General features: G+C 45.4%; 1 protein-coding gene across 1 annotated transcript in view; it reads right to left on the reverse strand.

The window, feature by feature from the left end:
• Nucleotides 1–25,244, reverse strand: part of TGM5 (transglutaminase 5) — a 33,911-nt gene that overhangs the window by 1,599 nt on the left and 7,068 nt on the right. Inside the window, exons 5-11 of the mRNA XM_019984059.2 lie at nt 22,517–22,645; nt 21,757–21,934; nt 7,789–7,927; nt 7,087–7,190; nt 6,741–6,980; nt 4,918–5,277; nt 3,997–4,157 (exon numbers count right to left, since the gene is read on the reverse strand). Of these exons, the coding sequence (XP_019839618.2) occupies nt 3,997–4,157; nt 4,918–5,277; nt 6,741–6,980; nt 7,087–7,190; nt 7,789–7,927; nt 21,757–21,934; nt 22,517–22,645 (1,311 nt within the window). The remainder of the gene's footprint in view (nt 1–3,996; nt 4,158–4,917; nt 5,278–6,740; nt 6,981–7,086; nt 7,191–7,788; nt 7,928–21,756; nt 21,935–22,516; nt 22,646–25,244) is intronic.

A 25,244-nucleotide genomic window follows, 5' to 3' on the forward strand; every position in this document is an offset into this window, starting at 1 on the left:
ACCTAATTTATATCTACAGGGAATTTCACCCCAAAACAATAGATTTCACCTTTTTCTTAAGTGCACACAGAACATTCTCCAGGATAGATCACATCCTGGGCCCTAAATCTAGCCTTGGTAAATTTTTAAAAATTGAAATCATTTCAAGCATCTTTTCTGATCACAATGTGGTAAGATTAGATGTCAACCACAGGAAAAAAATTACTAAAAACACAAACATATGGAGGCTAAACAAACGCTTCTGAATAACCAACAGATCATGGAAGAAATCAAAAAGAAAATCAAAATATGCATAGAAACAAATGAAAATGAAAATACAACAATCCAAAACTTATGATATTCAGTAAAAGCAGTGCTAAGAGGGAGGTTCATAGCCATACAAGCCTACCTCAAGAAACAAGAGAAGCATCAAATAAACAACCTAACTTTACACCTAAAGCAACTAAAAAAAGAACAGAAGAACCCCAAAGTTAGTAAAAGGAAAGAAATAAAAATCAGAACAGAAATAAATTAAAAAGAAACAAAGGAGACTGTAACAAAATCAACAAAACTAAAAGCTAGTTCTTTGAGACGATAAATATAATAGACAAACTGTTAGCCAGACTCATCAAGTAAAAAAGGGAGAAGAATCAAATCAATAAAATTAGAAATGAAACTGGAGAAATCACAACAGAAATACAAAAGATCATAAGAGACTACTATGAGCAATTATATGCCAATAAAATGGGCAACTTGGAAGAAATGGACAAATTCTTATAAAAGTATGACCTTCAAAAACTGAACCAGAAAGAAATAGAAAATCTTAACAGACCCATCACAAGCACGGAAATCGAAACTGTAATAAAAAATATGCCAACAAACAAAAGCCCACAACCAGATGGCTTCACAGGTGAATTCTACCAAAAATTTAGAGAAGAGCTAACACCTATCCTACTCAACCTCTTCCAGAAAATAGCAGAGGAAGGCAAACTCCCAAACTCATTCTAAGAGGCCAACATCACCCTAATATCAAAACCAGACAAAGATGCCACCAAAAAAGAAAACTATAGGCCAATATCACTGACAAACATAGATGCAAAAATCCTCAACAAAATTCTAGCAAACAGAATCCAACAACATATTAAAAAGATCATACATCATGACCAAGTGGGCTTTATCCCAGAGATGCAAGGATTCTTCAATATATGCAAATCAATGTGATACACCATAATAACAAATTGAAAGATAAAAACCATATGATTATCTCAATAGGTGCAGAGAAAGGCTTTGACAAAATTCAACACCCTTTTATGATAAAAACCCTCCAGAAAGCAGGCGTAGAAGGAACATACTGCAACATAATAAAAGCCATATATGACAAACCCACAGCAAACATTTTCCTCAATGGCAAAACATTGAAAGCATTTCCTCTAAAATCAGAAACAAGACAAGGGTGCCCACTCTCACCACTACTATTCAACATAGTTTTGGAAGTCTTAGCCACAGCAATCAGAGAAGGAAAATAAATAAAAGGAATCCAGATTGGAAAAGAAGAAGTAAAACTCTCACAGTTTGCAGATGACATGATCCTCTACATAGAAAACCCTAAAGATTCCACCAGAAAATTACTGGAGCTAATCAATGAATATAGTAAAGTTGCAGGATATAAAATTAATACACAGAAATCCCTTGCATTCCTATACACTAACAATGAAAAAACAGAAAGAAATTAAGGAAACAATCCCATTCACCATTGCAACAAAAAGAATGAAATACTTAGGAATAAATTTACCTAAAGAAACAAAAGACCTATATATAGAAAACTATAAAACACTTACGAAAGAAATCAAAGATGACACAAATAGATGGAGAAATATATCATGTTCATTGATTGGAAGAATCAATATAATGAAAATGAGTATACTACCCAAAGCAATCTATAGATTCAATGCAATCCCTATTAAGCTACCAGTGGTATTTTTCACAGAACTAGGACAAATAATTTCACCATTTGTATGGAAACACAAAAAACCTCAAATAGCCAGAAAGAAGAATGGAACTGGAGGAATCAACTTTCCTGACTTCAGACTATATTGCAAAGCTACAGTCATCAATACAGTATGGTACTGGCACAAAGACAGAAATAAAAATCAATGGAACAAAATAGCCCAGAGATAAATCCATGTAACTATGGACACCTTATCTTTGGCAAAGGGGGCAAAAATATACAATGGAGAAAAGATAATCTCTTTAACAAGTGGTGCTGGGAAAACTGGTCAACCACCTGTAAAAAAATGAAACTAGAACACTTTTTAACACCATACACAAAGATAAACTCAAAATGGATTAAAGATCTAAATGTAAGACCAGAAACTATACTCTTAGAGGGAAACATAGGCAGAACACTCTGACATAAATCACAGCAAGATCTTCAATGACCCACATCCCAGCAATTCTAATGAGGTGGATGAAATTGGAGCCTATTATACAGAGTGAAGTAAGTCAGAAAGAGAAACACCATTTCAGTATATTAATGTGTGTGTGTGTATATATATATATATATATATATATACATACATACATACATAGAGAGAGAGAGAGAGAGAGAAAGAATTTAGACGATAACCATGACCCTATATACAAGACAGCAAAAGAGACACAGATGTAAAGAACAGAGTTTGGGGCTATGTGGGAGAGGGTGAGGGTGGGATAATTTGAGAGGATAGCATCGAAACATGTATATCACCATATGTAAACTAGACGACCAGTGCAAGTTGGATGCATGAAGCAGGGCACTCAAAGCCAGTGCTCTGGGACAACCCAGAGGGATAGTATGGGGAGAGAGGGAGGAGGAGGGTTCGGGATGGGGGACAGTTTTGCACCTGTGGCTGATTCATGTTGATGTATGGCAAAAACCACCACAATATTGTAAAATAATTAGCCTCCAATTAAAATAATTAAATTAATTTTTAAAAATGAAATAGAATATAATATCAGTGTTTATCATGCAAGATATTGTTATGTGAAACTTTTACTTCACTTACACATGTATGGACATTTGTGTAAAATATTTCTACTCAACCCATCGTATGGAAAGATCTGATGACTTGGGAGTCTTCAGTAATATTTCCTCTGCTGCAAGGATTTCATTGAAATGTGAAATAAACAAGAGCTCCAAAGGATTCTCAGGGATAATTTGAGTGGGTAGGATCATTTGGGGACAGTTTTTGTTCTTTCTTTTCACAGTCTAACTCCATCCCTTCTCACCCTTTTATCTTAGTTGGCTCAGTTTCTTTTCACACCAGTGTGAGTCAAGACCAGTGGATCATTCAGGGCTTAGAGAGAAGGAAGTAGCCTCAGGAAACTTGGAGGCACCTTTGGAAACCCTCCCTAAAATAGATTCCAGTGGCTGGGCTTGCCAGATGCACCCCACCAGGGGGCACCCCAGGCTCACTTGGCAGGATCTAGGGGGCTGCTTGGCCTTGGGGAAACAGCACTGGCAGGAAGAGCCCTGTGAAGTCTCCCCACCAGAATGTCAGAGAAAGAGGAGTCCTTGGAGGCCATCTAGTCTAAGCCCGTCATTGACAGTTCAAGATGCAGAAGCCCAGGGCTTGTCTAAGGATCCACAGCCAGGAAATAGCACATCAAACCTGAGCTGACCTTTGTTCAGGCAGCGCTCTTCCCCCACTCAGGATCCTCCCATTTGCGCCCAAGTTTCCTCATGTTGACCCTGGGGAAGGCCAACAGCGGGAGGAGACACAACAGAGGGGTCTTTCCCCAACCTCCCCATGGCAGTTGCTCAAGATGCACCCATAAGACCTCTCAGGGTACAAGAGGATGGAGACCTCATCCAGTGTTTTCTGATAAACCTGCTCCTGGTGGGGAGGTTCCTGGAGGCACCAGAAGAGGCAGGGGGAAGGAGGGGCTGCTCTCCTGAGCAAGCTCTCAGCGGTCTCTATCCCCCACCCTCAGTCAGTCCCAAGGAGCCCCCAGGCCACATGCAGGGCTCTTGCCTACATTAATCACGATGCTGGGATAGGCTAAGGTGATGATCTTCTTCACCAGGATCTTTTCAGGACTGTTCTTCTCTTCACCCAGGGCACTGATGCGGATCAGCTTGTCTGTGGACAGGTACTGGCTGTACTGGGAATAGGTGATTTTGCAGGGATAGGTCTTTGCTAGGGAGAGAACACAGGATGAGGTGAGACTCGCTAGAGAAATCAGCTGGGCCTGGGTGGATCTGGGACCCTACTATGCAGAGGAGAGGCCGACCTTACTGAGCCCCCAGTGAAGCAGGTACTCAATTTTCTGTTGGAGGGGCTGAGAGGTGAAATGGCTTGCCCAGGGTTATTCTACTAGTATGTGGGTGCACTGAGGCTCTAACCAAGGTTTGCTGCTGCTGCTGCTAAGTCACTTCAGTCGTGTCCGACTCTGTGCAACCCCATAGACAGCAGCCCACCAGGCTCCCCCATCCCTGGGATTCTTCAGGCAAGAACACTGGAGTGGGTTGCCATTTCCTTCTCCAGTGCGTGAAAGTGAAGTCTCTCAGTCGTGTCCGACTCTTCGAGACGCCATGGACTACAGCCTACCAGGCTCCTCTGTCCATGGGAATTTGCAGGCAAGAGTACTGGAGTGGGGTGCCATTGCCTCCTCCGAGGTCTGGAGGACTTCAAATCTCAGGCTTTCATCACTAACCCGGCCCATATTCCTTGAGGTAGTAAAGGAAGGATTGAGGAGAAGGAGGAGGTTAAAGGAAAGAAACAGGAGTAGAGGAGAGGGAGGAAGAGGGAAGGAAGGAAGGAGGAGGACTATGTGCCGGAGGAGACACTAGAAAGACAGTTCTCACAGGGATCTGCCCTCAAACCCTTGGCTGGCTTGACCCCCTTATGGCATTTCCATAAGCTACTCTGTGTTCATGCCCATACCCAGAGCCCATACCTTCTTCAGGAGAGAGTGTGATGAAGGCTGTGTCCTGCCAGAATGGGAGCAGGGGGCTGCCGTCATGCAGCAGAGACTGGGCACTCAGGTTCACTCTGAGGTCCTTGAACTGGGGCGACATGTTGAGGGCCAGCAGGACAAACCTTATGTCCTGGCCCATGTCTGGCGAATCGAGCAGCTGGAATTTCAGGGAGACCTGGACAACATCACTGGGCTGGAGAGAAGGAGTAGCCAGGCTCCGCGGACTGTCACTCAGTGGCACGGACCTAGGTTGCGATTCTGTTCGGAGGGAGCCTGGGGACCTTCCAGCCTTCAGCTTCTGAAGAGCCTTCAGAAACACCTGCCTCTCCTGCAGAGAACCTGGGAGGGCAGAGCACAGCACCAGTGCCCTCATTTCAAATTCCACCACCTGAGACTCTCCGTCTGAGGCTTTCTCTGCCACCAGAACTGACTCACCTCATACATGGAGCAGACTGAAAGCGCTAGGAAATTTATGCCCCCAAGAGCAGCCCTCAACCCCTGACCAAAAAGAGTTGGTGGATAAATAGCCTAGGCTCCTTGCCTCCTGAGTGGGATAAATCTGCAGTATTGTTCTACACTTTATACTAAATCTCTGATAGGATTGCCAAATTTAGCAAATAAAAATACAGGGCAGTTTAATTTGAATTTCAGATTAACAACAAATGATTTGGCCACAGTGAGACCACAGCATTCTTCATCCTACATTTTCTCAGCCACCCCACTGGCAGGGACCCCAGCAGACTGAGCCCCAGCCACCCACCCACAGTGCTAACAGGCCTGACAAGGCTCCCAGTATCGGCTTGCTCCCCTTCCTCATCTCACTTGCTCATTCTCCTTCCCTCCTGTAGCTTTTAAATCTCCTCACTGATAAACCACTTGTCTTCCAAGTGATCCCCAGTGAAGATAGCCACAGAGAGAATTGAGGTGGAGGGATGGATTGCCAGTACCCTGGATGTGTTCAATGCTGTCTCTTAGGCTTGGACTCTGGGCTTTCTCTGTGTTGGCCCTAAAGGCCCACATAGACAAACACAAACACGCACTTTACGGCACTTCCAGGAATCTCAGGTGCTCCCGCCACCAGCCCACACAGTCCTGATTCACTCTTGCTCAAATCCTGCCCCTCTCCCTGCTTCTGGCCCTCTTAGACTGAATATTTTTGCTTGGCTCCCTAGTAGTCGAAACTGGTGGTTGGTCTTAGTTTCCAGGAATCAGTCCACAGCTGACTGACATAGATGCCCCTTGCCCCACTGGCTTGGGTCAGAAGACCCTGCCAGGGATCCCATTTCTCAGAACCATCCTCTGCACGGTGTGGGTGTGGGAGTGAACATTTGGCCTTAGATCAGCTGCGGTGCTAGCTGTGGTCTGGCCTGTCCTCCAAATACCCAATAAAACGAATAAACAATAAATTATATGAAATTAATAAAATTAATTAGTAGGAAAGAGTTTACTCAATCTCCTGCCCTCTTCAGGTTGATCTTTCAGGAAGGCAGGGGCCAGGAAGGCAGGGGCAAGGAGATCATATACTATAGCTATATGATGGCTGTCGATGGCCCTGCAATGCAAGTGAATATCTTGCGGAGGGTGCTCACTGCCTGTGTGGAGTGGGGTGGGGAGGGACATGAGAAAGCGAGGCAATGGGGACTCCAACTAGGCCCTTAAACCTGAAGGGCTGAGGAGACAGTGGGCCTGGGTTCCGGATCCCCTACTGCAGAGGACTGTCCCAGCTGGCAGAGAGGTTCCCTGGGGTCTTGGGGAAGGTGCCTACAGGACTTGGATTCTGCAGGGGCCTGGCTTGGTCATACCTTCTCTATACTTGTAGTTTTCCGTGATGTCATCCCGCTCATCACTCTGGATGCTCTTGGTGCTAATAAAATTACCAACAGTACTGGTGTCCTGGTGAAGTTTCTGCTCCTTCCCTCCAAAGACCAGCCAGGCCATACAGTCAGCATTCACCATGGAAAAGGCGAAGGCTGTGTCGTAGTTCAGATCCACCTCTCCTTCTTTGATGGCTCTGACGGAGGCAGGGCCGCAGCAGTAGAGGCCTGACAGGGAACAGAGGGGCCTCGGTGGGCTGTGGCTGCAGGGCTGAGTGGGGGTGGGGGCTGTTTCTGTGGCGCTGGGCTCTGCCTGTCCTCCTGAGAGTCTCACCATTGCTTGTCTCCTGAGGTGTAGCGTCCAGCACCTGCCAGCCTCCGAATCCAGGTGGGAGGTCGTTCCGTGCCATCCAGCATTCATTCCAGACGTGGAAATTCCTGAGGCAGAAGCCAGAGGAGTGGGTGTCAGGTGAAGCTGAGGGAGAGTCGGTGGTGCTCGAGTTCTTTCTGGAGTAAGGCAGGGGACGATGAGTGATGGACAGCTAGATAGAAAGTCAGGGTGCTGCAGGCCTGTGCACCTCTGTGGGAGGCAGGTGACCACCCTTCCTCCTGTGAGCCTTAGCTTGCCCAGAAAGGAGCTTTCCTCTCTTTGTAAAGAGTGAAGGTTCCAGAGCCAATGGAAACCCTTCACTCTCTCTCAAAAGACTCTCGTAGCCCTTTCTTGTGTCTGCTGTCCACTCACAGAGGCAGTCACGCCTCACCTTTGTGTCCAGAGGTGAGACTTCAGGCCATCTGTGATCAGAGCCACAGGTTGAGTATTAAATGAAGGAGGTGAAAAAGAGGAAAACTCCCTCAGGGCAGAGAGCTCCTGTGATGTGATATATTAAACTCAGAAGATGGTTGTATTTGTGTTTAGCTGCTTCTCAGCCTTAGGGATGGGGATACCAAGGCTCAGGGCTGGTTAAATGGGGGGGCGGGGGCTGCATGGGAGGGTAGCAGGCTCATGCAGTTTGCCCCAGGAAGAGATGTCTCTCACCAGACACTGTCCTTCTTCTTATTCTCCAAAATCCTGCCTGTGTTGTCATAATACTCATCAATGATCAGGTTTCCGTCTGTGTCGTGGCCAGAGTTGAAGTTGGTGATCACTCGGGTGGGGATCCCCAGACACCTCATCACTGTAGAAAGGGCAGAAATCTCCTGTGGACCATGGATTCCTGGGCTTAGCGCTCTCGACTCAGGGAAATCATACACTTGGCAGGCAGGAGCTGTCTGGGGCACCAGGTTGGTGACCCGTCCGACCTCCCTCCCCACCTTCCTGAGCTCCTCTCCCTAAGGCTCCGCACAAAGGTGAGAGCTTGTCTGCTTTCTCAAACAAGCTCTCCTAGGGCCAACAGAGGGTCTAGCAAGTTTTGGGTTTCCCTGCCCTAGCCAGCAAGGTGGCAGAGGCAGGTCCCTTGGCAAAACTCAGTAGCCTGACTTGTCTCACTTCCCTCCTGGCCATAAATCTCTATCTTCAAACCAAATAGCTGAAATTTTTTCCCTCCTGGGGTAAAGATTAAGACCATCAGATTCTTAGGCAAAGGGCTCTGCTGCTTGGATTTCCCCTTCTGTGTGGTTGTACTGTCTTGGAAGCTCATTATGGAAAGTATTTATAGATACAGCCAGGAAGTCAAGGAGGCTGTAACAAAGGCTAGAAAAGTGAGACTCTATGCCTAATGGAGAAATTCTTAAAAGAAGGTAGAATGCTGTCTTTATGATTTTTCTTGTCATTAAATAACTAGCATGAAATATATTGCTCCCTAAAAATCTTTCACCAAGTAATTTTAGCATTCCTGATAATCTTTGCCTGAATTAATGCTATGCTCAACCTTGATTATGTGTCCAACACACAATCAGTTGTGTCCAACTCTTTGCGACCCCATGGACTGTAGCCCACCAGGCTCCTCTGTCCATGGTTTTCTCCAGGCAAGAATACTGGAGTGGGTAGCCATTCTCTTCTCCATGGTGGTACCAAAATGGTTATATTCTAACAGTATCATTTTTTCCATGTGTATTAGCTGGCATTCTTCTATAAAGAAAAGCATTTCAATCTCCCTCTCCCATTTTGTTGGTATTGTTATGAAGTGAAGTGAGTCACTCAGTCATGTCTGACTCTTTGAGACCTCATGAACTGTGGCCTGCCAGGCTTCTCTGTCCATGGAATTCTACAGGCAAGAATACCGGAGTGGGTTGCCATTCCCTTCTCCAGATCTTCCCAACCCAGTGATCGAACCCAGGTCTCCCGTGGCTCCTGCATTGCAGGCGAATTCTTTACCATCTGAGCCACCAGGGAAGACTGGTATTGCTATACCTCTTAGAATCTGTCTCAAGGTGGGAAAACAGAAATTGATCTACAGAGATGTCCATCACAGCATTAAAGTTAAAAAAAATACATGAACCCACTGTATTGTTATTGGTTCATATACTTTTTTAAACTTTAGCAGAGGTTATTTTTAGACATTTGCTTGGTTTCTAATTTTTCCCCTATTGTAATTAATGCTGTGATGGACATCTCTGTAGATCAATTTCTGTTTTTCCCCCTTGAGACAGATTCCAAGAGGTAAAATGACTGAGTCAAAAAATATAGATATTTCTAATAGTTCTTCAAAAATACCACTATCATTTAAAAATGTTTAGAATTTTCAGTTTAGATACTTATTTATAATAAGCATTTAATTGTTTGCAGATTTTAGTTTAGGGTCCTTCTTTGGCACAAAGCCTCTCCAGGCTGGGGTGGGGGGATACATTCCTGGATGCAGCCCAGGAAGGGGAGGAGAGAAGCCCAAAGGAGAGCCATGCACTTGCCTGGAGTGGCAGGTCTGCACAGGGCCAAGGAACAAGGGTGGGGAGTGAGCACAGCTGACAGTGAATTGTAGGTGGAGGTGACACAGGACCACCCTAGAGACTAGAATGAAGGTGGGAAAAGCTGCCACTGAAGGAACATGAGACAGCAGTGAGGCAAGAGCATATGAGGCAAGAGCGTGACTCAAGAGCATTACCGTGGGCACATTAATGCTAAGATTACAGTCAGGAGGGTGGATAACACTTAATGGTAATAAGAGCACATGCCAAAGAGGGGTGGTCAGAGGGAGCAGGGAGCAAGCCTCTGTTCTTCACCCTGACTGCTAAATTCATGAAGTGTCAGTGGTGGTGTCAGCTGCTGCTAGACATGGCCAGATAGGCACTTTCCTACCCAAGCACAGGTCAGTGGTGTCATGGCACTCTGAGTTCTCTACTACACATGGTATATGGCATTTAACGATTTGTTTATGAGTCTCCTCCTGAGGGCAGGGATTGTGTGATAGTCATCTTTATCATTATATAACCATTAACAATACAAGGCAGGCCTGTTCTGCAGAAACGTGGGTGCATCTTTGCTGGAAGAGTGAATGAATGTCTCATCTCTTCTGTCCATTTTGACAATTTCCAACTGAAGGCTGTGTGCTGTGCTGTGGATACCAAGCTTGACTTTCCACAGAGCATAAGCTTTGAGTGGTAATGGGTCTGCACTGATCCATTCTCACCATTTCCTCATCATGCCTCATGAGAGGACTGGGATAGGGGACAATAGCTGTCACAGTGAGGCAACAGAGGGACAAGAATGGTTCTCTACTCTGGGAGGAGGCAAGTCTTCAGCTTCAGTGTCACGCAAAGGAAGCAGTGTTCAGACCTGCACAGTCATGCACGTACATGTTTCACGGGGTTTTTCCCTCTCTGTCCTGCTTTCTCTGTCCCCCAGCAAAGGGCTTCTGTTGTGGCTTCATCTCTCACTCTGTGCCAATGACTCCTAAATTTGAAACTTGAGCCTACATGGAGACCTTGCTGTCACTAAGCACATCCCCAACTGAGCTTGTCTTCCATTCTTGGCTAGCTTCCTTGCCAGTTGATGGCATCATCATCCTTTTAGGTGCCAGGAATGGTGCCAAGCACTGCCCAGGCATAATCTCACTTAATCCCCTCCACAACCTTGTGATTATTCCACCTTTGAAGAGGAAAAACCTGAAGTTTAGAGTGGTTGAGATCACATGGCAGCAAGAAAAAAGCCATGGCAAGATTTAAACCCCTGTATCTCTGATCTCAGAGCCTCCCAGTGTTAACCACAAGCCTTCACGACAACTTCACTAACCATTGCAACTTCACTACACATCCCAGCAACGTGTTGTCCTCAATGTGTTTTCCTTTGTGAAGTCTTCACCGATTACTCCATGCCCACTCATCCTCCTCCCTGTGCTTTCACTTAATTCCAGCCACCAATGCCACACATCTGATCACTGCATGAAGCTCTCTGTGATCTCATATACTTGTCCTATCTTGTCAGCTAGATTACAAATTGCCCTAGAGTAGGGCTCAGATCAAATACTTTTCTTGCATTTCTTCATCCCCAGCACAGTGCTGGCCAGAGTAGATGCTCATTAAATTTGTGTTGAAATGAGTTTTCTTTAGCCTCACTTCTGCAGACTGTCAGTCCTGATGACTCACAATTTGATGTGAGTCTCAGGTAACTTTGTACCTGAGATTTTCATTGATAATTTGGGAGCTGAATCCCTCATAAAAGAAAAACCACTGTGGGGTGTGCGTGTGCTTGTGCACGCACCTCCATGCACATTCACACAGCAATGCTTGGACAAAGTGGACAAGATCTCAGAGTCAGGAAAGGTCGATAGAGTTCCTGAGGTATATTACACCACACGACACTCCTGGTATTAATTACTATGTCTCTTCACTTAGCCATTTGGCACTCATTCAGTGACAAATGTAAAGCCCCTGTGGTAAACCAGGCAGTGGCTCTGATGCTTACACAAAGACATAAGACCATCCTGCCTTCAAGGAGCACAGCTTCACTTCTGACCAGCTGGGGACCCTGTCCTGATGGTGTGGTTAAAACATGGACTCTGTTTCAGGACTGGCCATGAAGACTTCCCACCAGTTCTCTCCTCTGCACCGCCATGTGGAAATGTGGCTCCAATTTTATAAGAGAAATCAGTGCAGAGTTCAAGCCCAATTTATCAAAATTCATTTGGTCAGCCTTGCTGCCACACTTCCATGGCTTATACTGATGAATACAGTCAGAGCCCCAAGTAATAGAATTAATTGCATTTAAGTGTGATGACTTTTAGCATATTTTTGTTTCACCCTGGATTCATTAAGCTTCCACATGGTAAAAACATCATTTCCTGTTCCTCCTCCCATGCCTTTAACTGTCCCTTATAACCGAGATGGTAATATTGCTTGGTTTTTCAGATATGCCATCACAAAATCAAACAATTCTCTCTTGTCTCCAATGACAATGAAACCTAAAACGTCTCTAAAAAATAGTCTATTTTTTTTTATGTAAAGAAGCAAGAAGGTATGACTCAAAATGAGAAAAAGTGCCTGTCAAACTAGATCCACAAAGGACAGATATAAGGGAATTAGCTGACAAGGATCTTAAAGCAGCTATTTTAAATACTATCAGTAAGTCTAGAAAAATGGTATAGATGACCTTACTTGAAAGCAGAAATAGAGACACAGGCATAGAGAGCAAATATATGGATACCAAGGGGAAAGGAGGGGTGGGCTGAGTTGGGAGATTGGACTTGACATATGTACACTACTATGTATAAAATAGATAACTATTGAGAACCTACTGTATAGCACAGGGAATTCTGCTCTGTGCTCTGAGGTGACCTAAATGAGGAAGAAATTTTTTTAAAAAGGTGGGGGACACGGGCTTCCCTGGTGGCTCAGATGGTAAAGAATCTGCCTGCAATGTGGGAAACCTGGGTTGGTCCCTGGGTGGAAAAGAACCTCAAGAGAAAGGAATGGCTGCCTACTCCAGTATTCTTGCCTGGAGAATTCCATGGACAGAGGCTACAGTTCATGGGGTCGCAAAGAGTCGGACACGACTGAGAGACTAACACTTTCGCTTTTCACTCATGTGTATACATATGGCTGATTCGTTTTGATGCACAGCAGAAACTGACACAGCAGTGTAAAGCAACTATACTCCAATTTAAAAATATCAGTATACTCAGTAGAAGGCAAAGGAAAACAAGGACATAAAAGAGAAATAGAAGACAAAAAAAGACCCAATGGAACTTCTAAAGATGAAAAATATAAAACATAATACAAAAAATGTACTGGAAAAATATCGCACAAAGATAAAAATATATTTTTTGTAAGAACACATTCAAATACCATACTACATATCAAACACATCAAAAATGTTTCCCTATTGTAGAAGGAGGTGAATAAGAATGGGTTATGAGATAAAAGGGGGAAATCAATTAGTAAATAATTTTTTTAAAGGAGGGATTTGAAGCAGACCTATTATGATAAATGCCATGAAATGAATAATATGATTAATTGAAACCTAAATACTCCAAGGGAAAAAGGAGGGAAGTAAAGTAAAATAATGGTGAAGAGGGAGCTTCCCTGATGGCTCAGTGGTAAAGAATCAGCCTGCTAATGCAGGAGACACGGGTTCGATTCCTGGTCTGGGAAGATCCCATGCCACGCCGCAACTAAGCCCGTGCACCACAACTTCTGCGGCCATGAGCCACAACTACTGAAGCCCACATGCCCTAGAGCCTGTGCTCTGCAACAAGAGAAGCCACCGCAATGAAAAGCCCGCACGTCACATCTAGAGAAAAGCCTACTCAGCAACAAAGACCCAGCACAGCCAAAGGAGAACTAAAGTCTGCTGGATGGCTAGAAACAACTTTTGAACAAGACCCAGCTTGATCTATGGAGCCTAAGAGCTAGGGATTAAAACAGTATCAGGCCAGTGATCATAGCAGCACTATTGACAATAGCCAAGACAGGAAGCAACCTAAATGTCCATTGACAGATGACCAGATAAAGAAGATGTGTTGATATAAGACTACTAAGCTGTACCCAGATTCCTGAACCACAGAAACTGTGAGATAATAAAAATTGTTTTCAACTTAAAGAAAAAAGATGGGACTTCCCTGGTCCAGGGGCTAAGACACCCCGCTTCCAATGCAGGGTTCTGTGCCTAATCAGGGAACTAAATCTCATATGCCACAACTGAAGATCCCGCATGCTGCAACAGAGACAGAAGATCCTGTGGGCTGCAGCCAAGACCCAGTGCAGCCAAGTAAGTAAATAAATATATATTTTTTAAAGATGCGGTGTGTGTATATAATGGAATATCACTCAGCCATACAAAGAAATGAAAAATGCCATTTGCAGCAACATGGATGGACCTAGAGATGATCATACTAAGTGGAGTCAGTCAGAAAAACAGCGACATTGACTAAGGGTCCACGTCTGAGAGGTAATGGTAGTTGCTCAGGCGTGTCTGACTCTTTGCAACCCCATGACTGCAGCCCGCCAGGCTCCTCTGTCCATGGAATTCTCCAGGCAAGAACACTGGAGCGGGTTGCCATCCTGTTCTCCAGGGGATCTTCCAGACCCAGGGATTGAACCCAGGTCTCCCACATAGCATCAGATTCTTTACTGTCTGAGCCACCAGAAGCCTCACCTCTTTGAGAGGTGTGCTTAGTTGCTAAGTCGTGTCCAACTCTTGCGACCCCACAGACTGTAGCCTGCCAGGCTCCTCTGTCCATGGGATTCTCCAGGCAAGAATACTGGAGTGGGTGGCCATTTCCTTCTTGAGAGGTAAGAGCTCAGTAAAAACAATGAGATTAGAGTTACTGTATTGAAATGGAGATAGTGAGGCATGTTATAGAGGCCACTATATAAGCGAGTGAGAAGAAATCTTAGATGACTTCTAACCCAGGGATGTTTGAAACTGTTTTCAGCAGAGGACTCCACATGAGAACCAGATCATAAGTGGGGATCCAACATATAAAAGATGGACACATGGGGTAGCTTGGGGTGACGAGAGGAGGGCCCAGCCCTAAGCTCACAGCCTCCTCATCTCCCAGGCTGTTTCCCACCACCCTCCTCTGTGGCTCCAGGCCCCGGACCCTCCTTTACAGAGGGTCCATAGGTCTGCCCAAGGCTCGCTGCCCCCACCCCACGCCCTGCAGCTGTGGGCAGGAACAGACCAGGCACATCCCCAGGATGCCTGACTTTTCTTTTGTAAACAACTTTGCTGAGATATAATCCACATACCACAAATTTCACCCTTTTAAAGTGTACAATTCAGTGGTGTATGGTATATCCACAGGTTGTGTAACAATCTCCACATCTAATCCCAGATCATTTCATCACCTCTGAAAGGCCCTCCGTGCCTGCTAGCTGTCACTTCCCATTCTCCCACCCCTCCAGCCCTCGGCAACTGCGAAATGACTCTCTGTCTCTATAAATTTCCCTGTTCTGGGCATTTCACATATTCGGAATCATACAGTAGGTGACACCTGGCTTTGGGGAGAATTTTCAGGTCACAGAACATCACTGTTCCCTCTGTTCCTTTGTTACAGAGCAAGGCATCCAGGCTACTTCACAGACCTCAGGGCTGAGGGGCCTGGCCTTGTCACAGGGAGTGGATAGCCAGGACAGGAAACGCCTGACGACTGAAACAGAGAGCTGTGGAGCAGCCAGCCCTGAGCCCCAGAGGGAGGGAAGATCAAGGATTTCTCTGAAATTCCCAAAGTAACAGCCAACTAAATTGATGTCAAGGAACCATCTATCCAAAAAATTATAATCATATCTTTGATGCATGCAAAGTCTCTTTTTGTGTGTGATTTTTCTTTAGGAAGTTGAAGTCAGTATGCTGATGTTATTTTTTTTAATGCAATATGGGATTTCCTTGGTGGTCCAGCAGTTTCCACTGCCAGGAGTGTGGATTTGATCTCTGGTCAGGGAACTAAGATCCCGCAAGCTGCGTTTGGCAGCAAACATATATATATATATAAATACATACAGCGGTGAGAGAAGAGGCTCTTGAACAGATTCCAGTTTCAAAAAAAAAAAGGAAACACAGGGAGGCAGAGCTGCAGAGGGGAGTATGCACATCTAATTAGATGAGTTCCATGGTCACCTTAAGCCTCAGTTTTCTCATCTGTAAAATGACAGTAATATCCACCTCCAGGTGTCTGTGAGCATCAGGAAGTGCCCAGCATGTGCCTTCAGCACAGGGGATGCTGATTAAATGGCAGCTGCTGACATCATTCATGCAGCAGTATAGTCTAGTGGTTAAAGCCACCATACCTGGATGTGGGACTAGTTTTGCCACTCAATTACCTCATCTGTAAAATGGAGATAATGATAGAACCTATCTCTGAAGGTCATTTGGGGAATCAAATAAGTTGATCCTAGTTAGAACTTACTGCCATCATGATAAATTAGTTTTAGGACATTTTCACCTCTGCAATAAGACCCCTGGGATGCCCAGTTACCGTTAATCCCCACTTCCATTCCCCACCCCAGGCAACCACTAATCTGCTGTCTGTCTCTATAAATGTGCCTTTTTTGGACATTTTATATAAATGAAATCATTCAATAAGAAAAAAAAAAAGAACTTACTGATTGTTCACTGTAGCCTAGCATTTGTCTAAGCACCCTCCATGTATGAACTCAGTCATTCCTTCCAATAACCTTATGAGGTAGGTACTATTAATTTCCCCATCATATGCCTGAGGAAACTGAGGCACAAGTTAAATGACTTGCCCAAGATCACTCAGTCACTTAATGGTAGTACTAGTATTTGAACTCAAGCGTCATCATTATTCTAGGCTGTCAAGGTTTTAGCACAATGCCTGGCACCAAGAAAGTCTCTAATAAATGTCAGCTATTGTGACTGTTAAAGAATAACAATAATAATTTTTAACAACATGTTTTGGCAACTGTATTGGGTTAAAGAGTCTGACTAAATCTTTGACATTTAGTGGAGGATTGAAGCTGGGTGTTACCCATCTTTGTAACCAAGATTGTTAGAAGCACAGTGCCTAACATAGGATAAGGACTCAAGAAGCGTTGCTGCATGAAATGATGAGTTCTCCAAACTGATGGACATATTTATCAATATACAGCATGGTGGCCCTGTTGGGGAGGGCTGGTGGTGTTGAGCTGCAGGTGAGCCAGCCACACTTGACCACCTTGGCCCAACCCTTTGCTTCCAGGGTCACTAAAGGGCCATGACACTCATAAAAATTTTAATTGGTCTGCTCTCATTGCATCATCTCCATTCACTCTCTCACCACCCAGTTCCAGACAACCACACCCAAACACCTCTCCCTCTGTACACATACCTTGCCCATTAGACTCTAGGCTTTTCCAATCCCAGGAAGACTCCCTCTCTGTCATATACAAGATTATTCCATTCTCTGCCTTGAGTCTTGTGCCTGCTCCTTGGATGACTCAGACATCCTAGTTCACCCTGATGTCTGTGACTCTGGGCATCAAAGCTGTCGTTGAAGGTCAGGAAGGGCGGCGGTGAGGAGATACCCATCGTCCAAGATAAGGAGCAGCGGCTGCACTTTGCTGGAGCAGCCATGAAGAGATACCCCACGCCCAAGGTAAGAGAAACCCAAGTAAGACGGTAGGTGTTGCAAGAGGGCACCAGAGGGCAGACACACTGAAACCATACTCACAGAAAACTAGTCAATCTAATCACACTAGGACTACAGCCTTGTCTAAACCAATGAAACTAAGCCATGCCCGTGGAGCAACCCAAGACGGGCGGGTCATGGTGGAGAGATCTGACAGAATGTGGTCTGCTGGAGAAGGGAATGGCAAACCACTTCAGTATTCTTGCCTTGAGAACCCCATGAACAGTATGAAAAGGCAAAATGATAGGATACTGAAAGAGGAACTCCCCAGGTCAGTAGGTGCCCAATATGCTACTGGAGATCAGTAGAGAAATAACTCCAGAAAGAATGAAGGGATGGAGCCAAAGCAAAAACAATACCCAGCTGTGGATGTGACTGGTGGTAGAAGCAAGGCCCGATGCTGTAAAAAGCAATATTGCATAGGGACCTGGAATGTCAGGTCCATGAATCAAGGCAAATCGGAAGTGGTCAAACAAGAGATGGCAAGAGTGAATGTCGACATTCTAGGAATCAGCGAACTGAAATGGACTGGAATGGGTGAATTTAACTCAGATGACCATTATATCTACTACTGCAGGCAGGAATCCCTCAGAAGAAATGGAGTGGCCATCATGATCAACAAAAGAGTCCAAAATGCAGTACTTGGATGCAATCTCAAAAATGACAGAATGATCTCTGTTCGTTTCCAAGGCAAACCATTCAATATCACAGTAATACAAGTCTATGTCCCAACCAGTAACGCTGAAGAAGCTGAAGTTGAATGATTCTATGAAGACCTACAAGACCTTTTAGAACTAATACCCCCAAAAGATGTCCTTTTCATTATAGGGGACTGGAATGCAAAAGTAGGAAGTCAAGAAACACCTGGAGTAACAGGCAGATTTGGCCTTGGAATACGGAATGAAGCAGGGCAAAGGCTAATAGAGTTTTGCCAAGAAAATGCACTGGTCATAGCAAACACCCTCTTCCAACAACACAAGAGAAGACTCTACACATGGACATCACCAGATGGTCAACACTGAAATCAGACTGATTATGTTCTTTGCAGCCAAAGATGGAAAAGCTCTATACAGTCAACAAAAACAAGACTGGGAGCTGACTGTGACTCAGATCATGAACTCCTTATTACCAAATTCAACTTAAATTGAAGAAAGTAGGGAAAACCACTAGACCATTCAGGTATGACCTAAATCAAATCCCTTATGATTATACAGTGGAACTGAGAAATAGATTTAAGGGCCTAGATCTGATAGACAGAGTGCCTGATGAACTACAGACGGAGGTTCGTGACATTGTACAGGAGACAGGGATCAAGACCATCCCCAAGAAAAAGAAATGCAAAAGAGCAAAATGGCTGTCTGGGGAGGCCTTACAAATAGCTGTGAAAAGAAGAGAAGCAAAAAGCAAAGGAGAAAAGGAAAGATATAAACATCTGAATGCAGAGTTCCAAAGAATAGCAAGGAGAGATAAGAAAGCCTTCTTCAGCGATCAATGCAAAGAAATAGAGGAAAATAACAGAATGGGAAAGACTAGAGATCTCTTCAAGAAAATTAGAGATACCAAGGGAACATTTCATGCAAAGATAGGCTCGATAAAGGACAGAAATGGTATGGACCTAACAGAAGCAGAAGATATTAAGAAGAGGTGGCAAGAATACACAGAAGAACTGTACAAAAAAGATCTTCACGGCCTAGATAATCATGATGATGTGATCAATGACCTAGAGCCAGACATCCTGGAATGTGAAGTCAAGTGGGCCTTAGAAAGCATCACTACGAACAAAGCTAGTGGAGGTGATGAAATTCCAGTGGAGCTATTTCAAATCTTGAAAGATGATGCTGTGAAAGTGCTGCACTCAATATGCCAGCAAATTTGGAAAACTCAGCAGTGGGCACAGGACTGGAAAAGGTCAGTTTTCATTCCAATCCCAAAGAAAGGCAATGCCAAAGAATGCTCAAACTACCGCACAATTGCACTCATCTCACACGCTAGTAAAGTAATGCTCAAAATTCTCCAAGCCAGGCTTCAGCAATACGTGAACTGTGAACTTCCTGATGTTCAAGCTGGTTTTAGAAAAGGCAGAGGAACCAGAGATCAAATTGCCAACATCCGCTGGATCATGGAAAAAGCAAGAGAGTTCCAGAAAAACATCTATTTCTGCTTTATTGACTATGCCAAAGCCTTTGACTATGTGGATCACAATAAAGTGTGGAAAATTCTGAAAGAGATGGGAATACCAGACCACCTGACCTGCCTCTTGAGAAATCTGTATGCAGGTCAGGAAGCAACAGTTAGAACTGGACATGGAACAACAGACTGGTTTCCAAATAGGAAAAGGAGTACGTCAAGGCTGTATATTGTCACCCTGCTTATTTAACTTATATGCAGAGTACATCATGAGAAACGCTAGACTGGAAGAAACACAAGCTGGAATCAAGATTGCCAGGAGAAATATCAATAACCTCAGATATGCAGATGACACCACCCCTATGGCAGAAAGTGAAGAGGATCTAAAAAGCCTCTTGGTGAAAGTGAAAGTGGAGAGTGAAAACGTTGGCCTAAAGCTCAACATTCAGAAAACGAAGATCATGGCATCTGGTCCCATCACTTCATGGGAAATAGATGGGGAAACAGTGGAAACGGTGTCAGACTTTATTTTTCTGGGCTCCAAAATCACTGCAGATGGTGACTGCAGCCATGAAATTAAAAGACGCTTACTCCTTGGAAAGAAAGTTATGACCAACCTAGATAGCATATTGAAAAGCAGAGACATTACTTTGCCAACAAAGGTCCATCTAGTCAAGGCTATGGTTTTTCCTGTGGTCATGTATGGATGTAAGAGTTGGACTGTGAAGAAGGCTGAGCGCCGAAGAATTGATGCTTTTGAACTGTGGTGTTGGAGAAGACTCTTGAGAGTCCCTTGGACTGCAAGGAGGTCCAACCAGTCCATTCTGAAGGAGATCAGCCCTGGGATTTCTTTGGAAGGAATGATGCTAAAGCTGAAACTCTAATACTTTGGCCACCTCATGCGAAGAGTTGACTCATTGGAAAAGACTCTGATGCTGGGAGGGATTGAGGGCAGGAGCAGAAGGGGACAACAGAGAATGAGATGGCTGGATGGCATCACTGACTCGATGGACGTGAGTCTGAGTGAACTCCGGGAGTTGGTGATGGACAGGGAGGCTTGGCATGCTGCAATTCATGTGGTCGCAAAGAGTCGGACACAACTGAGCGACTGAACTGAACTGAACCCCTAGGCCATTAAGGCATCCAGTTCCAGATGCAGCTCAGCAGCTGCAGACTAGGAGTAGCTCAGCGCTACCCCTCTTGCCAACCCATGTGAAGGCAGAAACTTCCCGATGCCCCTGTGGACTGATGCCCCTGTGAACAGCAGGCTGACAGCCTGCTGCTTGGCAGCCTGGGGCTCTGTAGGCTTCCTCCAAGAGCCTGGTCCAGCACACACACACACCACACACATACTCACAGACTTTACCAGCCTTTGCATACAGGGAATTTCTACACAAAAGGCCTGAGCCCTCAATAAACACTAAGCTGTGGGCAGATCTGGCCTTTCTGGATTGGCCTAGGGAGCCTTGTGAGTAAAAGTCATACCTGGCCTCTTTCCCCAGCCAACAGGAATAACCTCCTGATTGTGACTCAAGTTAGGTACACAGATAGCCTGCCAGGAGGCTGAGAGCTGGCCTAGACTGGGGCCTACCTCTCACTGGGGTAGTGAGAGGGCCGGAAGCAAGTTTGGATCTGGGTGAAGCAGAAATCCTCCTCCTGCCACCTCCAGTGTGTAATCATGTCCAGGTGTTTCCTCTCTAACACTCACCCTCCCCTTCCTTCTGCTTGCTCCTCTTGCCACCTGTAAACCAGTTTCCATTTGCTTTCTTTCCTGGTACATATTTTTAGACTTTTCTTCTATTAATGTAATATCTACTCCCTATCTGAAAAGCTGATCTCTCTTATTGTTCCCCCATCCCCTATGGGCTTGGTCAGAACTCCAAGTGCGCTGAACACGTGACACGTCCAGATTCAAGGTCATTGCGCTTCGGCTGCCATCTTGCTCTGGCCCCGTGCCCCCTGCCGGTGCTCAGTGGCACATTTCCCTCCCGTGAATACACCTTCAGCAAGCTCATTCTCCGTGCTCAGGAAGGACACTGACCAATTTATAAGTTTTCTAACGACTTGGTCTTTCACCTTCTTTCCTATTTGGGGCCTGTACAATTCCCAGCCAGGCTTTAGGGAGGATTCTGTTAGGTTGTCGAAGTTCAGAAGGGAAGGGCACCGCGTTCTGAGAAGTGTATAATGTCCACCTCAGAACTACCCTCTGAGATAAGCCAAGGTACGTGAAGCCTGAGGTCAGTGATGAGACATTCTGCTTCCTTGTAAATGTCCCTCGGTGGGAACTGTGTGAGATTTCTGGGACAGGAGCAGCTCAGAGGGCCGAGACATGAACCAGTGCCCTTTTTGTCTTTCCACGGGCCCTTTCCACTCCCTACCTGTGCATGTGACAGCAGCAAAGACCCAGCACTGCCCGTAACGCACTGGCTGGCAGCCCGTGGCATGCCACTGCTTCAGGATGGCCACGCTGCCCATCCACTCTGTGGGGTTGGTGCCATCTGAGTAATTCTCGCCCCAGTTTCCATTGAGCACCCCATTGTCATCGTTGCTGTTGATCTGCAGAGAAGCCATAAGTAGAAGCATTAGAAGCAGCCTTTTCCTCAACAAGTGGGTTCCCTTCTGGGCTCCTGGGCCTGAGATGCAGGAAGGTTTGATCTCATTTTAGCTGGGATCTTCCAGACCTTCTGGGGAAAGGGAGAGGGTGGGAAGCCAGCTATTCTGACTTGTGCACCACTGTTAATTACTATTCTGTTTCTACCCACCCTCTTGACCCCTCCACCCCCCATCCCTGCAAAGCCAGAGCTTGGCTCTAAGAGCATTTGAACATACTTCAGAGGTAAGGAAATTTAAACACAAGATTATTTCCCAAACCAGAGCTTCATTTAGCCTTTCCCAAAAATGCAATTTGTAATTAATAGAGGTGATGCTCATACCCAGCCTTTTCAGATCTCAGTTGAGAAAACCTATTACCCAGATTCTTCCATCAGTCTCATCAAAAATGGCTTTGCCAGAGGGCTTCTGCCTCCTGACTCTTCATTCCTCAGCTGCAGTTGGCAACCGTGAGTGGGCAGAGCTCCCCTTCAGAGCCTCCTCCCTCCCTGGACACGCCCTGGGGGACAGAGCCAGACCCAAGCTCACCATGGCGGACACCACTCTGCTGATGTAGACCGGGCTGCCCCGTAGGGCACAGTCTGTGGCTGGGTCAATCTGGAAGTTCAGGCTCTTGTCTAGCAGCTCCAGACAGATGTCTATGATATTCTCTTCAAACTACGAGAGAAGACGCAAAGAGGCAAGGTGCCCAGGCTAGGCACACGTGGATATGAAAAGAAATGCATGACCCACCCCACCCAGTTCTCCAGTGGAGTGTGTTTGTGGAATATAAGCCCATTTGGAAGGAAACTGTCCAGCAGCACAGCCATGGACGGCCCTACAAGGTCTCAAAGCTCTGGGGTCACAGCTCACCTAGTTTGAAGTTCCTGCCTGTCAGATTCCTGGAGTTTTTTCCAGTGAGTCTGACTAGCTGAAAAAAATCTGTTTCTCCTTCTTGTCCCCTTTAATCCACACTCCCGGAGCCCCTGGGATGTTTCTTGCTAAAGCCACGTTGCCTCATCTTCCACCTCTACCTGCTGACCCAGCTCGTCATTGGCAGCTAGTGCTGAGACAATGGCACGGACTTGTCACCACACCCATGATTCAGTGAAGTTTGGGGTTGACTAATAGCATACGAGTTATGGAAAATTTTCACCAAGACAGGCTGACTCTTTGTCCTTCAGGCTTGGAATGAATGCCACTTCCTCCAAGTCTTTCCCTGAGCCGGAGCCTGGTTTCACTCCATAGCCCTGGCTATATCTCTTACCCATCAGATTCAGTTACAACGAGATAGCCAGGGCCTGTCCTCCTGGCCTGACTGTATGCTGTGTCCCTCCAGTTCTTCTCACAGCTCTACCCCCCAGACCCGGCATCGTGCCCAGCACATAGTAGGGATGCTGTGCATCTTTGTTGAATGAGAGTAAATGAATACATAAACAGAATTAGAAGGCTTCTCTGATCCATCTTCCCCAGGGCACAGTTTGATTGGTTGACTTTTTTGCTTTAAAATATTCAGCGGGTCCTATGGCCTGCAGGAGCAAAGCTCTAACCTCTTCAAGGCACGTAAGACCCTCCCTGATCTGCCCCTCTTCTACCTTCTGTGTGTGGGTTGTTTGTTTGTTTTTGCTCCAGCAACATCAGATTCCTTGTAACGCCTGTAGCAGGCCAACTCATTTCTCTCCTTTGTGTCTGCTCAAGCTTCTCTCTGCCTGGGATAGTTCCCCCTTTCCCTTCACTTGGCTAACTCAGTTCCAGAATCTCCTCTCCCAGGAAGCTTCCCCAACACCCCCATGCCCAATCAAGTGCTCTTCTTCAAGGCTCCCAGAATATTCTGCACCTGGCACTCAATCTTTGTATATCCCACTGCCTAATCAGTGACCTGCTTATGTGACTGAGTCCCCACTTCACTGTGGGCTCAGGGGCAATGTTTTATTCATTTTCATGCTTCTAGCATCTAGCCCCTTGCCTGGCACTGAGCAGATATTCGATATGCATTCACTGAAGAAGAGAGACAGAAAGGAAGAACCCAGGACTCAGGAAGCAGCATCTCCTCACTTCTGTTTCTCACAGATGACAGCCAACTCCTGTCCAGGGGCCCTCTGGGATCCCCATCTGCCCACGCTGAGTGAGGAGTTGGGGCTGTCAGCTGGGGCCATTTGAGGCTTTCGTATCTCATCTTGACCATAGCCACCCCGGGAGCCAACGTTGGGCCTGATGCCGCCTGTGCTAGAGTTCTCTTTGAGCAAGTCTGGGACAGGGACCCATATCAAACTGATACAAGCACCACAAGCCCCCCACAGAAGTTTCCAGCCACCACCCCTTCTGAGCAGCCAGAGTGGCCCCTCCCCACCGATCCCCAGAGTGTTCTGGTGCAAGGGCTCAGCCTGGCTCTGGGCTTCCTGGAGCACTTGCTGTTGGCTGAGCTTTCAGCGGGAGGCAGGCTTTCAGTAACTCAGGCATTACAGAGCCTTGCAATTAGGATGGTGCTGTTTTTACAAACAAAAATCACGTGTTTTAGAATATGTGTAGAGAACAAAATATAGAGGAACACACACCTTGCTGGTGACTGTGCCTAGACAGACTTTCATATTCTAGACACCCATTTTTGTAATGTTTCATAAAGTTTTTTTAAGCAATTATATGTTACTTTAAAAAAAATTTTATACCAATTTTATTTTTTGTTTAAGTATGGTTGATTTGAGCGTCCCTCATAGCTCAGTGGGTAAAGAATCTGCCTGCAATACAGGAGCCCTGGAATCGATCCCCGGGTCAGGAAGGTCCCCTGGAGAAGGAAATGGCAACCCACTCCAGTATTCTTGCTTGGAGAATCCCATGGACAGAGGAGCCTGGTGGGCTGTAGTCAGTGGGGTGGCAAAGAGCTGGACACGACTTGGTTATTAAACTATCACCATATAGTTGATTTGCAATGCTGTGTTAATTTCAGGTATATAGCACAATAATTCATATATGTATGTAAACACATATATATTCTTTTTCAGAGTCTTTTCTCTTTTAAGTTGCAAATTAGGATTTTGAAATTAAAATATACATACAACTATATATAAAATAGATCACCAACAAGGACCTACTATATAGCACAGGGGACTGTACTCAATATTTTGTAATAATCTATAAGGGAAAAGAATATATATTGCTTTTTTTTTTTTTTACTGTACCACATGACATTGTGGGATCTTAGTTCCCTGACCAGAGATTGAACCCATACTCCCTCCAGTGAAAGTGTGGAGTCTTAACTAACCACTGGACCACCAGGGAG

The sequence above is a fragment of the Bos indicus genome, chromosome 21 (genome assembly GCF_029378745.1).
Source record: "Bos indicus isolate NIAB-ARS_2022 breed Sahiwal x Tharparkar chromosome 21, NIAB-ARS_B.indTharparkar_mat_pri_1.0, whole genome shotgun sequence".
In the NCBI taxonomy this organism is placed as follows: domain Eukaryota; kingdom Metazoa; phylum Chordata; class Mammalia; order Artiodactyla; family Bovidae; genus Bos; species Bos indicus.